Genomic DNA, 18,646 nt, shown 5'->3' with positions numbered 1-18,646 from the left:
GTGTTGGTAAAGAGGGCATTCAGAGGATTCATGAAGGTCTTCAGATCAAACCTGATAGTGTTGATTGATGTTCAGTCGGAGGTGACGAGCACCGCTAGCTGCTGTCCAATCAAACACAAGATGAAGTCAGTCTGACGTGGAATCAGAGACTTTAGATATGTGGACCTGAACATCTCATTCAAATGTGTATTTTATTGAAACTGTAAATGTCTCTGTGAGAATTAGTGACGTAGTCTGAGCTCAGGTGTTGAAGGATGTTTGAACATTTATCTTCATACCAACATCACCGTGACAAGAACAGCTGTTCGTTCTGGATCTTCATCCTGAAGATGAGCTCAGAGGAAATAATGAGCTGCTGACATCTGAGAGGAGAACAGATCGTCTCTGATGGGTTAACAGAAAAACACTCACTGTGTCTCCTCTGTCTCCTCTCCTCTCCTCTCCTCTCCTCTCCTCTCCTCTCCTCTCCTCTCCTCTCCTCTCCTCTCCTCTCCTCTCCTCTCCTCTCCTCTCCTCTCCTCTCCTCTCCTGTCTCCTCCTCCTCTGTCCTCTCTGGATGTCTCCAGCCTACATGGACCAGGTAGACATCGCCACTCAGGGCTGGTTCATCGGTTTAATGTGTGCCATCGCACTCATCATCCTCATCCTCCTCATCGTGTGCTTCATCAAGAGGAGTCGGGGGGGGAAATATCCAGGTAAGGAGGAGGAGCCACAGGTTCCATTCAACCACTCAGGTGTTCACAAATCATTTTAAAATTTAAAAAAGATGTGATTCACTTTACTGAAAAAAGCTCCAACTGTAACTTCTGTTTGTTGTTACCGCGGCAACAGATGTTAGAGTTGTGTTAATGTTTTACAGTTTCTATAATGCCTAGGTGGAGGTTACCTGGCCGCTTTCACAGAATGTCTCGGTAGGTCCAGAGCTGTGGTTCTAACAGTCATTAACCGGGTCAGAACAGAACCAACTGGTTCTCACCCCTCTCATGATATAACTACTAAAACAGGCTGTTTATCTGTGTTCCAAATTCATACCTCAGTCCACCTGAATGACCGGCAGCCAATCAGAGAGCAGGAAATAAACTGGGACCCGTTTTAGTTTTAAAATCAGCAGCTGAACATCTTTCAGTCTGTTTCCTGTCTGTTTGATAGGATCAGTTCATCTATCGGTATCAGAGTGAAGTATGGAGCTGGAACACTGTTATTCTAATGAGCAAGTGAGGACTAACTGATGGTTCTGGTTCTTACACAAACAGAACCTTCTTGTGGATGTTCTGTATGTCTGAACTCTAATTCAGCTCCAAGTTCTGACAGTGTGACGTTTGTTCTTCTCTCTTCAGTCCGGGACAAAAAGGATCTGCCCCTGGACCCGGTGGACCAGAAAGACCAGGATGGATCCTTTGATTACCAGTAAGTGTACACAGACAGCTCTCCTCTGAATTCTGACCTCCGGACTGCAGTGTTCTGTATGAGGAGGTTCTGTATGAGGAGGCTCTGTATAAGGAGGTTCTGTATGAGGGGATTCTATATGATGAGGTTCTGTATGATGAGGTTATGCATAAGGAGGTTCTGTATGAGGGGATTCTATATGATGAGGTTCTGTATGATGAGGTTATGCATAAGGAGGTTCTGTATGAGGAGGTTCTGTATGATGAGGTTCTGTATGATGAGGTTCTGTATGAAGAGGTTCTGTATGAGGAGGTTCTGTATGAGGAGGTTCTGTATGAGGGGATTCTATATGATGAGGTTCTGTATGATGAGGTTCTGTATGAGAAGGTTCTGTATGATGAGGTTCTGTATGAGGAGGTTCTGTATGATGAGGTTCTGTATGAAGAGGTTCTGTATGAGGAGGTTCTGTATGAGGAGGTTCTGTATGATGAGGTTCTGTATGAGGAGGTTCTGTATGATAAGGTTCTGTATAAGGAGGTTCTGTATGATGAGGTTCTGTATGATGAGGTTCTGTATGAGGAGGTTCTGTATGATGAGGTTCTGTATGATGACAGGACGTGTTGGTAAGTGATGTGTCTTCTGCTCCTTCCAGGTCCCACTGATCTCTGATCTTCTTTATGAAGAATGAGTCTGTCTGTCTGTTTGTCTGTCTGTCTGTCTGTCTGTCTGTCTGCTCTCCACTAAGACTTTATGTTGTATTAACCTTCTTTAACTGTTCTAACTGAGTCTCCACATGGTCTCCTTTAGCTGTAGCATCAGAAGTTTAGAACTGACTTTTAATCCACTGATGAACTGACATGAATATACAGAGTTGATATGAACATATCATGTCCGTCTGACGTCCGTCTGTCCTCATGAAGCTCTGCTGCTGGAGGACCGTCCGAACTGTGTGTGTTTAACAGTGTGACTCCAGAGTGTGTGTTTACTGATCTAACATGAAGACACGCCCCCTCGGTCTCAGTCCAGCATGAAGACACGCCCCTCGGTCTCAGTCCAGCATGAAGACACGCCCCTCTGTCTCAGTCCAACATGAAGACACGCCCCCTCTGTCTCACTGATCCTCTCTGGTTCTGACCCAGACTCCATCTCTGCTGCTAACCTGTATGTGTGATGACCGACTGTACATGCTTGCATCATGTGGAGCGTGTCCTCTGTCCCCCCCACTCCCCCTCTGTGTCCCCTGTGTCCTCATGTCTCGTCCCTCTCTCTCCCCACGCTGAAATGGGTCATCTGTCCCCGACAGGAACGAGAACGAGAACGAGAACAGGTACTTTGGTTCCAGCACGGCATCTCTGTTGGCCTGAGCATGGTGGGGGGAGGGAGGAGATGGGGGGAAGGGAGGGGCAGGTTATACATACATGATGTCAGTAACATCATGCTTACTAATGTTAATGCATCCCCTGAGCCATGTGATAGACAGATGTGATGTCACAGGAAGTAGTCATCAGTTGTGTGAGCAGGACGAGCTGTGCTTCCTTCTGGGTGTCAAACTGTCCATCCAACAGTCAGAAAAGAAAGGTTGTCATGGTTACATGGGGAGGACTGGAGGTTAGCCTAGCTTAGCATAATGACCAGAACTAGTAGTGATCTAGAACTGGTTGTGTGTTTGACATCCTTAAGGAAGGGATTCCGGTAACAAACTACATGAGAACATTTAGAGGAGGAAACAAAGAAGCCTTCAAAGATTAAACTAAATAAGTTCTGACTTTAAATCTTCGAAACAAATTTTACATGATGTGATGTTTCTTCTGTTAAAGCTGCTTCTGTTTCCTCAATCTTGGTTTTCGCTCGGTCTTCTTTCAGAGGACAGAAAATATTAAACATCATAAAGAACATCTGGAACACACATGATGTAGTGATGTTCCAGTTTATCACCACCTGGGTCGGTCCCACCGTCCTCAGCGTCGTTCTGAGATCTGAGAGTCCGACATATCAAACAGACACACAGGCTGTCCATCGTCCTCCATCGTCCTTCATAGTCCTCCATAGTCCTGCATCGTCCTCCATAGTCCTGCATCGTCCTCCACCGTCCTCCATCGTCCTCCACAGTCCTGCATCGTCCTCCACCGTCCTCCATCATCCTCCATCGCCCTCCACAGTCCTCCACCGTCCTCCACCATCCTCCATCGTCTTCCATCGTCCTCCACAGTCCTGCATCGCCCTCCACCGTCCTCCATCGTCCTCCATCGTCCTCCACCGTCCTCCATCGTCCTCCATCCTCCTCCACTGTCCTCCAGCTGTGTGACTGTCTGCTGTGTCTGTTATCTCAGTGTCTTTAGCACAATCATGACCCAGGTGGGATAAACTGGACGGAACGCTGCTCTTTAGATAAGAACACAGGATTGAGTTCGCGAAGAAGCTTCCACTTTGTTTTCTGATCTTCTGAATGTTTTTTCTTCATTCCTTTTAAAATATTATAGAAATGTTAATCTTCTCCCTGCAGAGACATTGTTAGCCTTTCAGTGTCTGTCTGTCCATCTGTCTCATAGCTGTCTTTCTGTTCCACCCACTCCACCTTCTGTCTGCATCCTCTGTCTCCTTTTGGATTTCTTTTCTTCATTGGCCCAAAGATCCGTTGAAAGGTATGAAAGGAGATGATTCGTCTTCGTCCTGCTCTGAAAAGATTGAATGTTGTCCGTCCGGTTTATTAACATCCTAACCAACATTTTAAAGCATGTTTAAGAGGAACCAGAGAGTAAACATCCTTTCGTTAATCTGTGACATCATGATGATAATTTATAGCTGCGTCCTTTATCGAAGCTACTCCCACCTCTATCGAAATCCTAACCCTATGTTGAAGCCCCTCCCACCTTTGCTATGCTACTTTAGAACTCCTCTGATCTGATCAGACCAGATAAAGAGAGTTTGTGGAGCTTTAACATTTTCCAGCTGCTTCTGCCGGCCGCACACATCCACAGAAGGTGTTGAAACAATTTATATTAGATATTATTGTTGTGCTGCCAGTTATTTATGATTTCTTTTAATTTAACAGTCTAAGAAATTCCTTTTATTCATAATCCCCATATTTTTGTATCAAGAAAATGAAGAGTCACTTCATCCAAACTGAAAAAACTTGATTTAAAATTTTCATCTTTCTACTTCTGTGAATTTTTACTTCTGTGAATTGTCCTTTCAGAAAACAAAAAACTATGAAGTTACAGTAATAATTATAAGAGAAACAGGAGCATCATTCTGTCATGTGGGTGAACTGACCCTTTAATATTCATCCATCTGAGGTTCTTTAACTCCAGACATGTTCCTGACGAGCCGTTAAAGGGAAGACCTCGGTGTCTGCTGACGTTAGTGGGTCACACACTTCCAACAGTCATGTGACATTGTGAATATTAAATCTACATTAAATCAGGAGCCAGTTCTGAAAGTTCTGAACTCTTCATAACCTTTGACTCCTCCAGTCTCCATCTTCTGTGAAACATCTCTTCATGTCTGCACCTCGTCAGAAAAGAGCCTCCGCTGCCTTCTTCTTCTTTGAGCAGTTTGAATGGATGCAGAAACAAACAGTCTGATCAGGACTGAATCTGTTCAGTGGTTCTGTTGTCTTCTTGGTTATTAACATGTCTGATTCCTGTATTAGGTGATGTGTGCTTCAGCATGCAGCATGATGAAGCTGCAGTGTAGACGGTTTCCTCTCAGACCGACTCTGACTTCCTGATGTTTGATGACCCTGAAACATGCAGACAGCAGAGAGGAGAACTGCAGAATAAAACCTCCCTGCTGCAACCCTCAAATGCACTTCCTGCTGCAATGCTGCTGCTTGATGTCAGATTGATGCTGATGCTGGTTGGAGCTCAGATCCTCTGCATGAACTTCTCTCCCTCTAAAGTCTATTAGGAGACCACCGCCGTGCTCTGAACTGAGATCAGATTACATCACCATGAATACGGGAGTCATCTCGCTCCGGTCTCATGTCAGAACACGGTGTTTAGTCAGCATGTGGATGCAGATATTAAATCTCTGAGGACAGTGTTCATCTCTCTGATCAGTCTGTCTCCTATCAAACACTGAAGATGTGATGAAACGCTGCCTGGATTATTATATATACTCTATATATATACTCATGCAATAATATATTAATATATATATACATATATACAGTGGTGTGAAAAAGTGTTTGCCCCCTTCCTGATTTCCATTTTTTTTTCCATTGTTTGTCACACTTAAATGTTTCAGATCACCAAACAAATTTATATATTAGTCAAAGATAACACAAGTAAACACAAAATGCAGTTTTTAAATGAAGGTTTTTATTATTAAGGGAGAAAAACAATCCAAACCCACATGGCCCTGTGTGAAAAAGTGTTTGCCCCCTCCTGTTAAAACATAACTTAACTGTGGTTTATCACACCTGAGTTCAATTTCTCTAGCCACACCCAGGCCTGATTACTGACACACCTGTTCTCAATCAAGAAATCACTTCAATAGGACCTGCCTGACAAAGTGAAGACCAAAAGATCCTCAAAAGATAGACATCATGCCGAGATCCAAAGAAATTCAGGAACAAATGAGAAAGAAAGTAATTGAGATCTATCAGTCTGGAAAAGGTTCTAAAGCCATTTCTAAAGCTTTGGGACTCCACAGAACCACACTGAGAGCCATTATCCACAAATGGAGAAAACATGGAACAGCGGTGAACCTTCCCAGGAGTGGCCGGCCGGCCAAAATTACCCCAAGAGTGCAGCGACGACTCGTCCGAGAGGTCACAAAAGACCCCACAACAACATCCAAAGAACTGCAGGCCTCACTTGCCTCAGTTAAGGTCAGTGTTCATGACGCCACCATCAGAAAGAGACTCGGCAGAAATGGCTGCATGGCAGAGTTCCAAGACCAAAACCACCGCTGAGCAAAAAGAACATTAAGGCTCGTCTCATTTTTGCCAGAAAGCATCTTGATAATCCCCAAGACTTTTGGGAAAATACTCTGTGGATTGACGAGACAAAAGTTGAACTTTTTGGAAGGTGTGTGTCCCGTTACATCTGGTGTAAAAGTAACACCGCATTTCAGAAGAAGAACCTCATACCAACAGTAAAATATGGTGGTGGTGGTGTGATGGTCTGGGGCTGTTTTGCTGCTTCAGGACCTGGAAGACTTGCTGTGATAAATGGAACCATGAATTCTACCGTCTACCAAAACATCCTGAAGGAGAACGTCCGGCCATCTGTTCGTGACCTCAAGCTGAAGCCAACTTGGGTTCTGCAACAGGACAATGATCCAAAACACACCAGCAAGTCCATCTCTGAATGGCTGAAGAAAAACAAAATGAAGACTTTGGAATGACTTTATCTTTGTGACAAAGTCCTGACCTGAATCCTATTGAGATGCTGTGGCATGACCTTAAAAAGGTGGTTGGTGCTGGAAAACCCTCCAATGTGGCTGAATTACAACAACTCTGCAAAGATGAGTGGGCCAACATTCCTCCACAGCTGGAAAAGACTCATTGCGAGTTATCGCAAACGTTTGATTGCAGTTGTTGCTGCTAAGGGTGGCCCAACCAGTTATTAGGTTTAGGGGGCAAACACTTTTTTTTACACAGGGCCATGTGGGTTTGGATTGTTTTTCTCCCTTAATAATAACATCCTTCATTTAAAAACTGCATTTTGTGTTTACTTGTGTTATCTTTGACTAATATTTAAATTTGTTTGATGATCTGAAACATTTAAGTGTGACAAACATGCAAAAGAATAAGAAATCAGGAAGGGGCAAACACTTTTTCACACCACTGTATACATTATAATTCTCCTGCTGTGGACACAGTTGGACATCAGAGATGGTGTCCCATGTGTCCAGGGCTCAGTGAAGGGTTAGTTCATGAGAAACATTAGAAGCATTGATGCAGGTGGAGTTACATCTCCTTAAAAACTGTAAGTGTGTTTTTAGGAGACCGAGCTGGTTCATAAAACTTAGAGGTGAATACTGGTTATCTGTTGGTCTATTTATCTGTAGGTCTGTTTACCTGTAGGTCTGGTTATCTGTAGGTGTGTTTATCTGCAGGTCTGGTTATCTATAGGTGTGTTTATCTGTAGGTCTATTTATCTGTAGGTCTGGTTATTTGTAGGTCTGGTTATCTGTAGGTCTATTTATCTGTAGGTTTGGTTATCTGTAGGTGTGTTTATCTGTAGGTCTGTTTATCTGTAGGTCTGGTTATCTGTAGGTGTGTTTATCTGTAGGTGTGTTTATCTGTAGGTCTGATTATCTGTAGGTCTGATTATCTGTGGGTCTGTTTATCTGTAGGTCTATTTATCTGTAGGTGTGTTTATCTGTAGGTCTGGTTATCTGTAGGTGTGTTTATCTGTCGGTGGGTTTATGTTTAGGTCTGGTTATCTGTAGGTCTGTTTATCTGTAGGTCTGGTTATCTGTAGGTCTATTTATCTGTAGGTCTGGTTATCTGTAGGTGTGTTTATCTGTAGGTCTGTTTATCTGTAGGTCTGGTTATCTGTAGGTGTGTTTATCTTGTCGGTGGGTTTATGTTTAGGTCTGTTTATCTGTAGGTCTGTTTATCTGTAGGTCTGGTTATCTGTAGGTATGTTTATCTGTATGTCTATTTATCTGTAGGTCTATTTATCTGTAGGTCTGGTTATCTGTAGGTGTGTTTATCTGTAGGTGTGTTTATCTGTAGGTTTAGTAGGTCTGTTTATCTGTAGGTCTGTTTATCTGTAGGTGTGTTTATGTTTAGGTCTGGTTATCTGTAGGTCTGTTTATCGGTAGGTCTGGTTATCTGTAGGTCTGGTTATCTGTAGGTGTGTTTATCTGTAGGTATGTTTATCTGTATGTCTGTTTATCTGTATGTCTGTTTATCTGTAGGTCTGGTTATCTGTAGGTCTGGTTATCTGTAGTTGTGTTTATCTGTAGGTGTGTTTATCTGTAGGTCTGGTTATCTGTAGGTGTGTTTGTCTGTAGGTATGTTTATCTGTAGGTCTGGTTATCTGTAGGTGTGTTTATGTTTAGGTCTGGTTATCTGTAGGTCTGTTTATCTGTAGGTCTGGTTATCTGTAGGTCTGGTTATCTGTAGGTGTGTTTATCTGTAGGTATGTTTATCTGTAGGTCTATTTATCTGTAGGTGTGTTTATCTGTAGGTGTGTTTATCTGTAGGTATGTTTATCTGTATGTCTATTTATCTGTAGGTCTGGTTATCTGTAGGTCTGTTTATCTGTAGGTGTGTTTATCTGTAGGTATGTTTATCTTTATGTCTATTTATCTGTAGGTCTGTTTATCTGTAGGTCTGGTTATCTGTAGGTGTGTTTATCTGTCGGTGTGTTTATGTTTAGGTCTGGTTATCTGTAGGTCTGTTTATCTGTAGGTCTGTTTATCTGTAGGTCTGGTTATCTGTAGGTGTGTTTATCTGTAGGTCTGGTTATCTGTAGGTCTGTTTATCTGTATGTCTATTTATGTGTAGGTCTGGTTATCTGTAGGTGTGTTTATCTGTAGGTGTGTTTATCTGTAGGTCTGGTTATCTGCAGGTCTGTTTATCTGTAGGTCTATTTATCTGTAGGTCTGGTTATTTGTAGGTCTGGTTATCTGTCGGTGTGTTTATCTGTAGGTCTGGTTATCTGTAAGTCTGGTTATTTGCAGGTCTGGTTATCTGTAGGTCTATTTATCTGTAGGTGTGTTTATCTGTAGGTCTATTTATCTGTATGTCTGTTTATCTGTGGGTCTGTTTATCTGTGGGTCTAGTTATCTGTAGGTCTGGTTATCTCTGTGCCTGTTTATCTGTAGGTCTGGTTATCTGTAGGTTTGTTCTCTGATGTAAAAGAGACCAGCTCAGAATAAAGTGTCTTTGATGCTGCTGCTGCTGCTGCTGCTGCTGCTGATGATGATTAGACGGTTTAGGAGTTTGTTGCTGAGTCTGAACACCAGGACAACTTCAAAACCTTCTCAGGTCCAGTTTGGTTGAACACAGAAATTAATATTATAAAACCATGTGAGTCCTGTGTGAGTGAACAGAAAATAATATTTATGTTAATAAGAATATATGGGAAGAAATTAATCCTGAAAATTAAAGTTCTCCTGAGTGACTTCAGTTGTCACTCACCTGTCCTTCACCTGTGATTTCTGTAACCTTTACCTGTCCCCGTCTACCTGTCCCCGTCAACCTGTCCCCGTCTACCTGTCCCCGTCAACCTGTCCATGTCTACCTGTGTCGCTGACAGGCTCTCCATCTCACGCTCACTCTGAGTGACGGCACCCTGCTCCCTCTTTGACGTCTGACCTTCTCTGTTCCTTTGCAGCAGCGATGAGGACAACAAGCCTCTGCAGGGCAGTCAGACGTCTCTGGACGGGAACGTGAAGGAGAGCGACGACAGCCTGGTGGACTACGGCGAGGGCGGCGACGGCCAGTTCAACGAGGACGGCTCCTTCATCGGCCAGTACACAGTGAAGAAGGACAAGGACGAGACGGAGGGCAACGAGAGCTCCGAGGCCACCTCACCCGTCAACGCCATCTACTCGCTGGCGTAGCGGCGCTGCGGCGCGCCTGGAACTCAGCCACACCCCCCGATCAGATGGCGGTGCTCCAACCACAGCACCACACCTGACACACACACACACACACACACACACACACACACACACACACACACACACACACACACACACACACACACACACACACACACACACACACGAGTATATGAATATATGACACATTGGACAGCAGCAGGGCCTGTGGACACTGGACGGCTCTCTGCAGACATGGAGTCAGACCACAAGCCTTTAATTTGTGTTTCCACCCGAGAGCTCGACGGTGAGAAGACGTTGGACAACGTGGATGGTGCTCGTCCTCCTCCGCCCGCTTCCACCCACACGGACTCCAAGTGTCCTTCAGGGCAGCTTTCTTTCTTTCTTCTGTTTGTTTTTGCTCCAAACATTTTCTGTGTCCTTGCTGTCCCTCCTAATATGAAGCCCCGCCCACCTCTGCAGCATTAACCCAGAGGTTACACACACACACACACACACACACACACACACACACACACACACACACACACACACACACACACACACACACACACACACACACACACACAGTCTGGCCCCGCCCTGGAACATATCAGCTCCTCCATCTGTCTCGACAGGCTGCCGGCAGATATGTTTATCATATTGATATTAACGCAGTGAAAGGTTTTAGTTCCTCCACAGCTGGTAGACGAGTCTCCACCTTAACGAATGCTGTAACCGTCCCGGCACACATTTAGTGCCCTCAAACTATGCACCATCACCGCTTCGTCACATGTTGGGTTGGATCTGCTCACCACACCATTCTGTTCTCCACAGACTGAGTCACATGCTTCTCTTCACTTTGCCTTGAACTCTGAACTCTGTTTGTTTCTTACCTCGACGTTCACACCGGCTCCAGGAGAGACGTCACTTCCTGCTCACGCAGCCAGCTGCTTCTGAATGAATCCACGTTTTAAAAGATTGCTCGTTACTTTGGAGCATGGTAGTAAACTTAGTGTAAGACACGCTGGAAGGACGCGGAGAGGGACGGTAGTTTTGCTTGAGAAACATAGTAGACCACGAGTACATCCCTCGTTAGCATGCAGGCTAAGGCTGCATTCATGTCAGGCAGGAACGGCTTCATGAAATGTTCTTCAGAGATTCTGCCGACATTTATTTCTCATGACTTTAAGAGTTTGTTTTAGATTAAAACAAAGGTTGAGTGAAACAGCGACTCGTTCTGACTCTAAAGCTTCATGTATGAACGCAGACGTCAGACTTCAGCAAGCTGAGAGTTGAATGTTGACAGGTTGGAAGCTGTTCTTCCCTGAGGGACATGAATGCAGCATGAGAAGCTTTGATCCTTCAGGTGAGTTCAGACTAAACTCTGCTTTCAGTTCTTGACCTTTGACCTCTGGTTGTTCCAGTTTACAGTTGGGAGCTGCTTCCTGTTGTTTCCCTCCGTATTCCACCGGCACATGTCACATCCGTGTGTCCGTGTCGACCTCTGAAAGCGTGTTCACTCTGACCCGCCTACACCCCTCCTCCCCCCTCTAACTTTTATAAACTCTGCTGATGGAAGAAGAGCTTTGTTAGAATATTGAGGTGAATGAGAAGCATGATAATGAATATATACACAGAAACACAACAGCTTCACTTCGAGTTTGAAAGAAAAATGACATGTTCAGTGTTTCAGTCGGTCGTTGGCCATCGACTCCTTTATTAAATATTATATTGAAATATTGACAGAGCTCCCTGTATCACCTGCTGCTCTCCAGCACTGTTCAACCCTCCAACGGTTAGCTTCACATTCTATTTCAAATATTTATTTTATATTTCTATTTATTACATGATGTGGAAATATTAATATATTAGTCCTTAATTTAATAATTCTTATATTATACACATTTCACCCAGAAAAAGCCAAACGAAAGAATCTGATCATCACGAGGCATCAAACAGGATGTTCACATCTTTTTGTAGCAGCTGGCTTTTCTGCTGTAAACACAACAACATGCCATCATTGTCGTCGTCATCATTGTCGTCATCACCATTGTCATCATCATCGTCATCATCATCGTCGTCATCATCATCATCATCATCGTCGTCGTCATCATCGTCATCATCATCATCGTCGTCGTCATCATCGTCATCATCGCCATTCTTGTCATTGTGTCGAGGTGGCGTCTGTCCGTCGTGCTGCTCTCCTCCTTCATGTTGTATTACTGTTGTTCTTATTCAGATTTATGTAACATAATCTTTCCACTGCACACTGAATATTGTTCTTATGAATAATTTGGCTTTTATTCTGTACATGTAGGTCTTGAAAGAAAGTCTTTGTAAATATTTAAAACCTGATTTCCCGCTAAAACAAATGCTTTATGAGAAAGAGTCCCAGACAGTGCATCTTTAGTGTCCTGCACCTTCGTCATGTAGCTTTGACTAACATTTGCACTCTGAAGTTGTCCTGAGATGCCTCCTCCCTCCTTCCCCTGCCCTTCTTTCCACTGAGACTCCTCCTTCCGCTGCCATTCCTTCCACTGAGACTCCTCCTTCCGCTGCTGTTCCTTCCACTGAGACTCCTCCCTCCGCTGCAGTTCCTTCCACTGAGACTCCTCCTTCCGCTGCAGTTCCTTCCACTGAGACTCCCCCCTCCGCTGATGATCTTCCTCCTCCCTCTGCTGCCGTTTCTTCAACTGTAACATATTTTACCTGTTTGTATGCTGTAAAGAGGAAAACATCTATGATGTAAATAAGAAGGAGCTCCTGCAGGAAACCGTCTGCAATGTTTCTCCACACGATGCTGAAGGCCTGAAGTCACACTCATACACACATCTCCTCCCATAATGCCTTTCACCTCACATGCCTACAGGTCTGCAGCTCTGTCCCATTTCAGGGGTCACTGACCGAAGGTTGAACATCCTTCTCTGCATCCTGCTCTTTTTTTCTGTGCCATTCTCACCATTAATACTGCATTCAGGTGCTCTCTGTCGACTTGTAAAATACAGACGTCCAACATCAGACTCCAACATCACAGATCTATGACATCACAGGTCTTTACTATCACAGATGTGTGACAACATTACAGGTCTATGACATCACAGGTCTTTACCATCACAGATGTATGACAACATTACAGGTCTATGACATCACAGATCGATTACATCATCACAGGTCTATGACTTCACAGATCTATGACGTCATCACAGGTCTATGACATCACAGATCGATTACATCATTACAGGTTTATGACATCACAGAGCTCAGTGTGACAAGTCGACACAGATCACCTGAATACACCGTTGAACGTCCGGCCCGCTGTCAGCTGCAGAGGAAGTTGTCCTCCTTCACATCCTGAGGAGACTTTAATCTGTGATCCATGTACATGGTGACCTCTGACCTCTGAGATGGACCACAGCTGGTCTCATCATATTTCTGACCCGGTCCAGAACAAAGATGTGACACCTGTCAGTCACTACTTCAGTAATCATGTGAGCTCAGACATGTTTGATCAGGAAGGGTCAGAGGTCATCAGAGTTGTCTGTGGACGGGTTGGTTCTGGTCTGGAGACCTGCAGCTCCTCCTTCCTGTCCAACAGATATAAAGACGGTCTTCTGCGTCTCTTTCTGTCCACATCATCTCACCTTCAGAGGAAAAGAAAATGTTCAGTTTTACAGCTTTGTGTTCTGTTTCTAAATGCTGCAAAGTGTAAAATGTAACTGGTGCACATTGTTTATAAAGATGATCACATGCTGTTTGGCTTTTTATAAATGAACTGTCATGTTAGCATCTCCTTGTTTTTACCATGTGTATCAGAGCAGCTTCAACACGCAGAATAACAGCTTTTGTATGGAACATCTACTCAACAGAAAACAGCATCAATATATTCACCATGTATGCGTGTATGATGACATGTTGCAACTTCTGCTAGCGACGCCTTCTTTATAGTAAAGCTATCTCCTTTCTCTACCTGCTGACGCCTAGTCTCTATTCACCCTCACTCACAAACCTAGAACACGGAGAACATGTAGAACACGTAGAACATGGAGAACACAGAGAACATGGAGAACATGGAGATAGAACATGTAGAACACATAGAACACATGGAGATAAAACATGGAGAACACATGTATGCGTGTATGATGACATGTACCTGGACATATAGAACATGGACACATAGAACACATAGAACATGGAGAACACATACAACATGGACACAAACAACACGGACACATTGAACACGAACATGGAGAACATGTAGAACACATAGAACATGGAGAACACAGAAAATGGAGAACATGGAGAACATGTAGAACTTGGATAAATAGAACATGGAGAACACAGAACATAGAGAAAATGGACAAATAGAACATGGAGAACACATAGAACATGTAGACTCAGTAGAACATGGAGAACATGTAGAACATGGACACAGAACATTGTGAACATGGAGAACACAGAACATGTCGAATAAGTAGAACATGGAGAACACAAAGAACACAGAACATGGAGAACAGGTAGAACATGGACACATAGAACATGGAGAACATATAGAACATGTAGAATAAGTATAACATGGAGAACATGGAGAACACAAAGAACATAGAACATGGAGAACATGTAGAACATGGACACATGGAACATGGAGAACATATAGAACATGTAGAATAAGTATAACATGGAGAACATGATGTAGAACATGGACACAGAACATGTAGAACACATAAAACATGTAGAACATGGACAATACGTAGAACATGGAGAACGATACAACATGGAGACATAGAATATGGACACATAGAACATGGAGAACATGTAGAACATGGACCCAGAACATGGAGAACACAGAGAACACAGAACATGTAGAACATGGACACATAGAACATGGAGAACATATAGAACATGTAGAATAAGCAGAACATGGAGAACACAGAGAACACAGAACATGGAGAACATGGACACATAGAACATGGAGAACATGTAGAACATGGACACATAGAACATGGAGAACATATAGAACATGTAGAATAAGTATAACATGGAGAACCTGATGTAGAACATGGACACAGAACATGTAGAACACATAAAACATGTAGAACATGGACAATATGTAGAACATGGAGAATGCATACAACATGGAGACAGAATATGGACACATAGAACATGTAGAACACGTAGAACATGGACACAGAACTTGGAGAACACGTAGAACATGGAGAACATGGAGACATAGGGTATGAAAAGCTTTTAATTTGAAATCAAACAGGAAGTTGTGGCATTCGGCGTAACTTGACTTTCTTTTTTTTTTTTGAGAGGGGCGGTAATTAGTGACCTAACCTGAAGGGACTTTCTGATTGGCTGATTGGAGTGAATTGACACCTGATGAGGATTATTTGGACTGAAGCTTTAAATGTTTCAGCTGCTCACACCAGACTGAAAGACAGTTTGTCTTCACTGAGTGGTTTCCTGTCCGTACAGGTTCTCCGGGAGCTGCTGGATGTCTCGAGCTCACCTGGCAGGTAAGTTTTAAAATCCAGTTTTGTTATTTTCAGTAGTGATGGTGAGATGAAGCCTCATGAGGCATCGAACCACTTCAGCCAATTGGTTCGAGAAAGGGTTCATTACTCGAAGCTTCATGTGCACACGAAACCACCTACTGGCCAAGTGTATAATGACAGGCAGCTGTATCTGAACCACATGTGATGCATTGAATGTTTGTGTCTGTTATGGCTGTTGGGAATGACTATGAATTACAAAAATGTATGACCAAATCATTTCTGTACATAAATTATCACATGTGCATAATAAAATATCTTTTGAATGTATTCTGTGTGTGTACATTTTCCCAAAATGGTCGTATCATATGATATGGCAGGTTGTGTAATCATGTTTTTCTGTCACTTTAGGAACATGGCCTGGGCTTAAGCAGGCAGAGGACAGTGGAAGTGCTTGTGGAACTAGGAAGAGGGGACTGAATATGCTTGTGGAACTTGGACAATGATGTACAGGACAGGGGACATTTTATTCATTTTTATTCAGAAATAACAGTTTCTCAACAGTTTTTGGTTTTGTGGATGTCCACATGTCAGAAGTAAGGCTAACAGCAGCCACCTTTTCCACTTTAGCCTTCTCCTTCTCCTCAGCTGACTCATACTTGGCCTCCACCATGGCCTTCAGAGCCTCAAGGAAAAAATATATAGTGCTGAACTGTGAGACATAATAAAGTACTCATTTGTTTCATGCATGCACCCATACATACCTGCCTTGTAGGGAGGACATAATTAGGATCCAGTTTGGACACAAATGCCCTGAATCCAACATCATCCACAATACTGAAGGGCTGTGTGTCCTTCACTATCATGGAGACAAGGGCTTCATCCAGCTCTTGTTTTCTGGTGGCTGGTTAAAAGAGAATAAATACAGTGTCTGTTACCTGTCTTTATTTGCACAATAAACAAAAGTGAACAGGGAAAAATTGTGATGGTGCATTTGTAATATTGTAATGACTTACCTTGGCTGGGTGAAGCTCCAGTTTCCTCCTTATTCTCATGCAAGGCACGGTAACGCCTCAGCATGGATGAGGTGTTGTTATTGTACCCCAACTCCTTGGAGCACAATAAACACCTCACCTTTGAATAAAATAAGAAACTGTGAAAAATACAGTTCTTGATAAGCAAACCTAATGTGTCTGAAATAGAGTTAGATTTAGCTTATTAGGAGTTATCAAATCAAAGTGTTCCCACAGGGGAAATCCTCCTCTTCCTGGCTGGCTCCATCTTATCACCTCCTTCTCTCCTCACTCTCCTACATCTCCAAACTATCTCTCTCTCTCTCTCTCTCTCTCTCTCTCTAAACTCTCCAAACTATCCAAACTCTCAACTGACCTCAACTCTCCACCAACAACCCACATTTTGAATGGAGCCTGAGGGGTTTATATTGCCGTCAAACCTCCCGGCAACACCTGAACCACTTCCCGAAGCAGTCACGTGGTACAGCCGGCAGCGAGGCTTCGGACGTCATCATTTTTGGCTCCTCCCCTAAATGAAGCAAGCTTCGACACACGCTTCGAGGAAACGCCCCCTCCGTTACTCCACACACGCTTCGAAGCGTCGGCACACCTCGTAACATCACTAATTTTCAGCCACTGGTTTTAACAAGTTGTTTGTAGTTTCACTGGTTGGAAAAGAAAGCCAATAAAACTGGCAAGATATTTTCAGTGTCAGTTGTATATGTTATATGTTGCATATTGAATATGTGGAGGTTAAAGTCACATGACCGCAGCTGCTGTGGTTTCCTGCTGAATTAGTTACCTGTAGAGCAAAGAAACAGGATTAAAGAGAACTTAAAACTAAATTAAAGGCATGAAAGTTTCCCCGCAGCTCGGTCAGACACTTTTGAAGGAGAAAAGTTGGTTTTAATCAGGTTTCTGATTGTTAGCATGTCACCATGTGCTTCTGTGATTACTGGTGTGCAGTTAGACCATGTGACGGCCCTCCATGACGTCATCCACCACAACACTGATAGGAAGCTGAACTTATCACTCTCTCTGTTGACATCTAACAGAGCACGCCCTGGTGGTGCTTGGAGGTGGTGCACCTTTCAGACCCAGAGACAGATCCTTCACATTGAAACTCAACACATTAATGTTGATAATTAATCAATGGCCTCCTTCATAGCTGGTTGAAACTTAAACTGAAGAGCACTCATTTCATTAAAATAAGCAAAATATGTCTAAACTAAATTCTGGAGTTTAAAATTGAGATAATTTGTCATTTCTGGACCGATCATCTCCTTTCAGTCCTGCTAGCAGCCTCCATGTCTCGACCTTCACGGGTCCATCGACAAACTCAAACTGTTTCTTTATTTGACCATTTTCACTCTCTGCTTGTTTTTATCCTTCTGCTGCTGCTCTTGTGTCCTCCATGTCCCACCAGTCTTCTCCGTCTCACTAAAGTGTCTTCCATGTCCCACCAGTCTTCTCCGTCTCACTAAAGTGTCCTCCATGTCCCACCAGTCCTCTCCGTCTCACTAAAATGTCCATGTCCCACCAGTCCTCTCCGTCTCTATCCAATCACCACATTAAATTTGAATCCTGTTCCCACTTTAACAAACTAAAGTATTTCTTTGACCAAAACTCTGCAGACTGACTTTTATTTTGACAGTTTATCTGATTTACTGTATTGTTGCTGAATGAATCAGCCTTGTAGGCATCATGTGATACGAACTTTATATTTACTGCCACAAGTATCTCAAATTGCAAGTCTTCAAAGATGGCATCTGCAACAGAGACGACTCCATGAGTATGATGATGAAGCAGCGATTATTTTATTTTTTAATTTTTTTTGTGTCCGCTGGAGTTTGTTAAACGGTTGGGGTTCTCTTTAAAGTAGTTTATTATTATAATTAGACATGTTCTGATTTGTAAATGCAGTTTTAGTCTTATTTCTTTAAATTGCAGTTTTGAATTTAATATCATTGTGTCAGGAGTTCAGTTTTGTCCTCCATTTTGCCCCCGATCACCTCTCCTCCTGTGTCCCCTGTCTTTGCCTGTGGCCACGCCACTCACCTCCCGTGGCCACGCCCCCTCACCAGTCCCAGCAGATGCAGCCACTCACCCCTGATCACCACCTGCAGGTGTGCTGCATCTCCCTGATCACCTCCCCAGACTATATGTAACCTGCCCCTGCACAACTCGGGTTGTCGGTTCATTGTGTGTTTTTGTTAGCCACCCGTCCGTCTTCCGTCTGCTCCC

The 18,646-nt window shown here is 43.4% G+C and overlaps 1 protein-coding gene across 1 annotated transcript in view; it reads left to right on the top strand.

Moving 5' to 3' along the window:
- LOC138614209 (neurofascin-like) overlaps positions 1–13,863 on the top strand; it is a 75,105-nt gene extending 61,242 nt beyond the window's left edge. Inside the window, 4 exon segments of the mRNA XM_069687502.1 lie at positions 567–695; positions 876–911; positions 1,338–1,407; positions 9,687–13,863. Of these exon segments, the coding sequence (XP_069543603.1) occupies positions 567–695; positions 876–911; positions 1,338–1,407; positions 9,687–9,915 (464 nt within the window). The 3' untranslated portion in view covers positions 9,916–13,863.
- The last annotated feature ends 4,783 nt before the right edge of the window (positions 13,864–18,646 follow it).

The sequence above is a fragment of the Brachyistius frenatus genome, unplaced genomic scaffold, assembly GCF_029030835.1.
Source record: "Brachyistius frenatus isolate BFR_SWC_R1_liver_20210118 unplaced genomic scaffold, ASM2903083v1 Contig_468, whole genome shotgun sequence".
Taxonomy (NCBI): Eukaryota; Metazoa; Chordata; class Actinopteri; family Embiotocidae; genus Brachyistius; species Brachyistius frenatus.
This window is presented reverse-complemented; position numbering and strand designations above follow the sequence as displayed.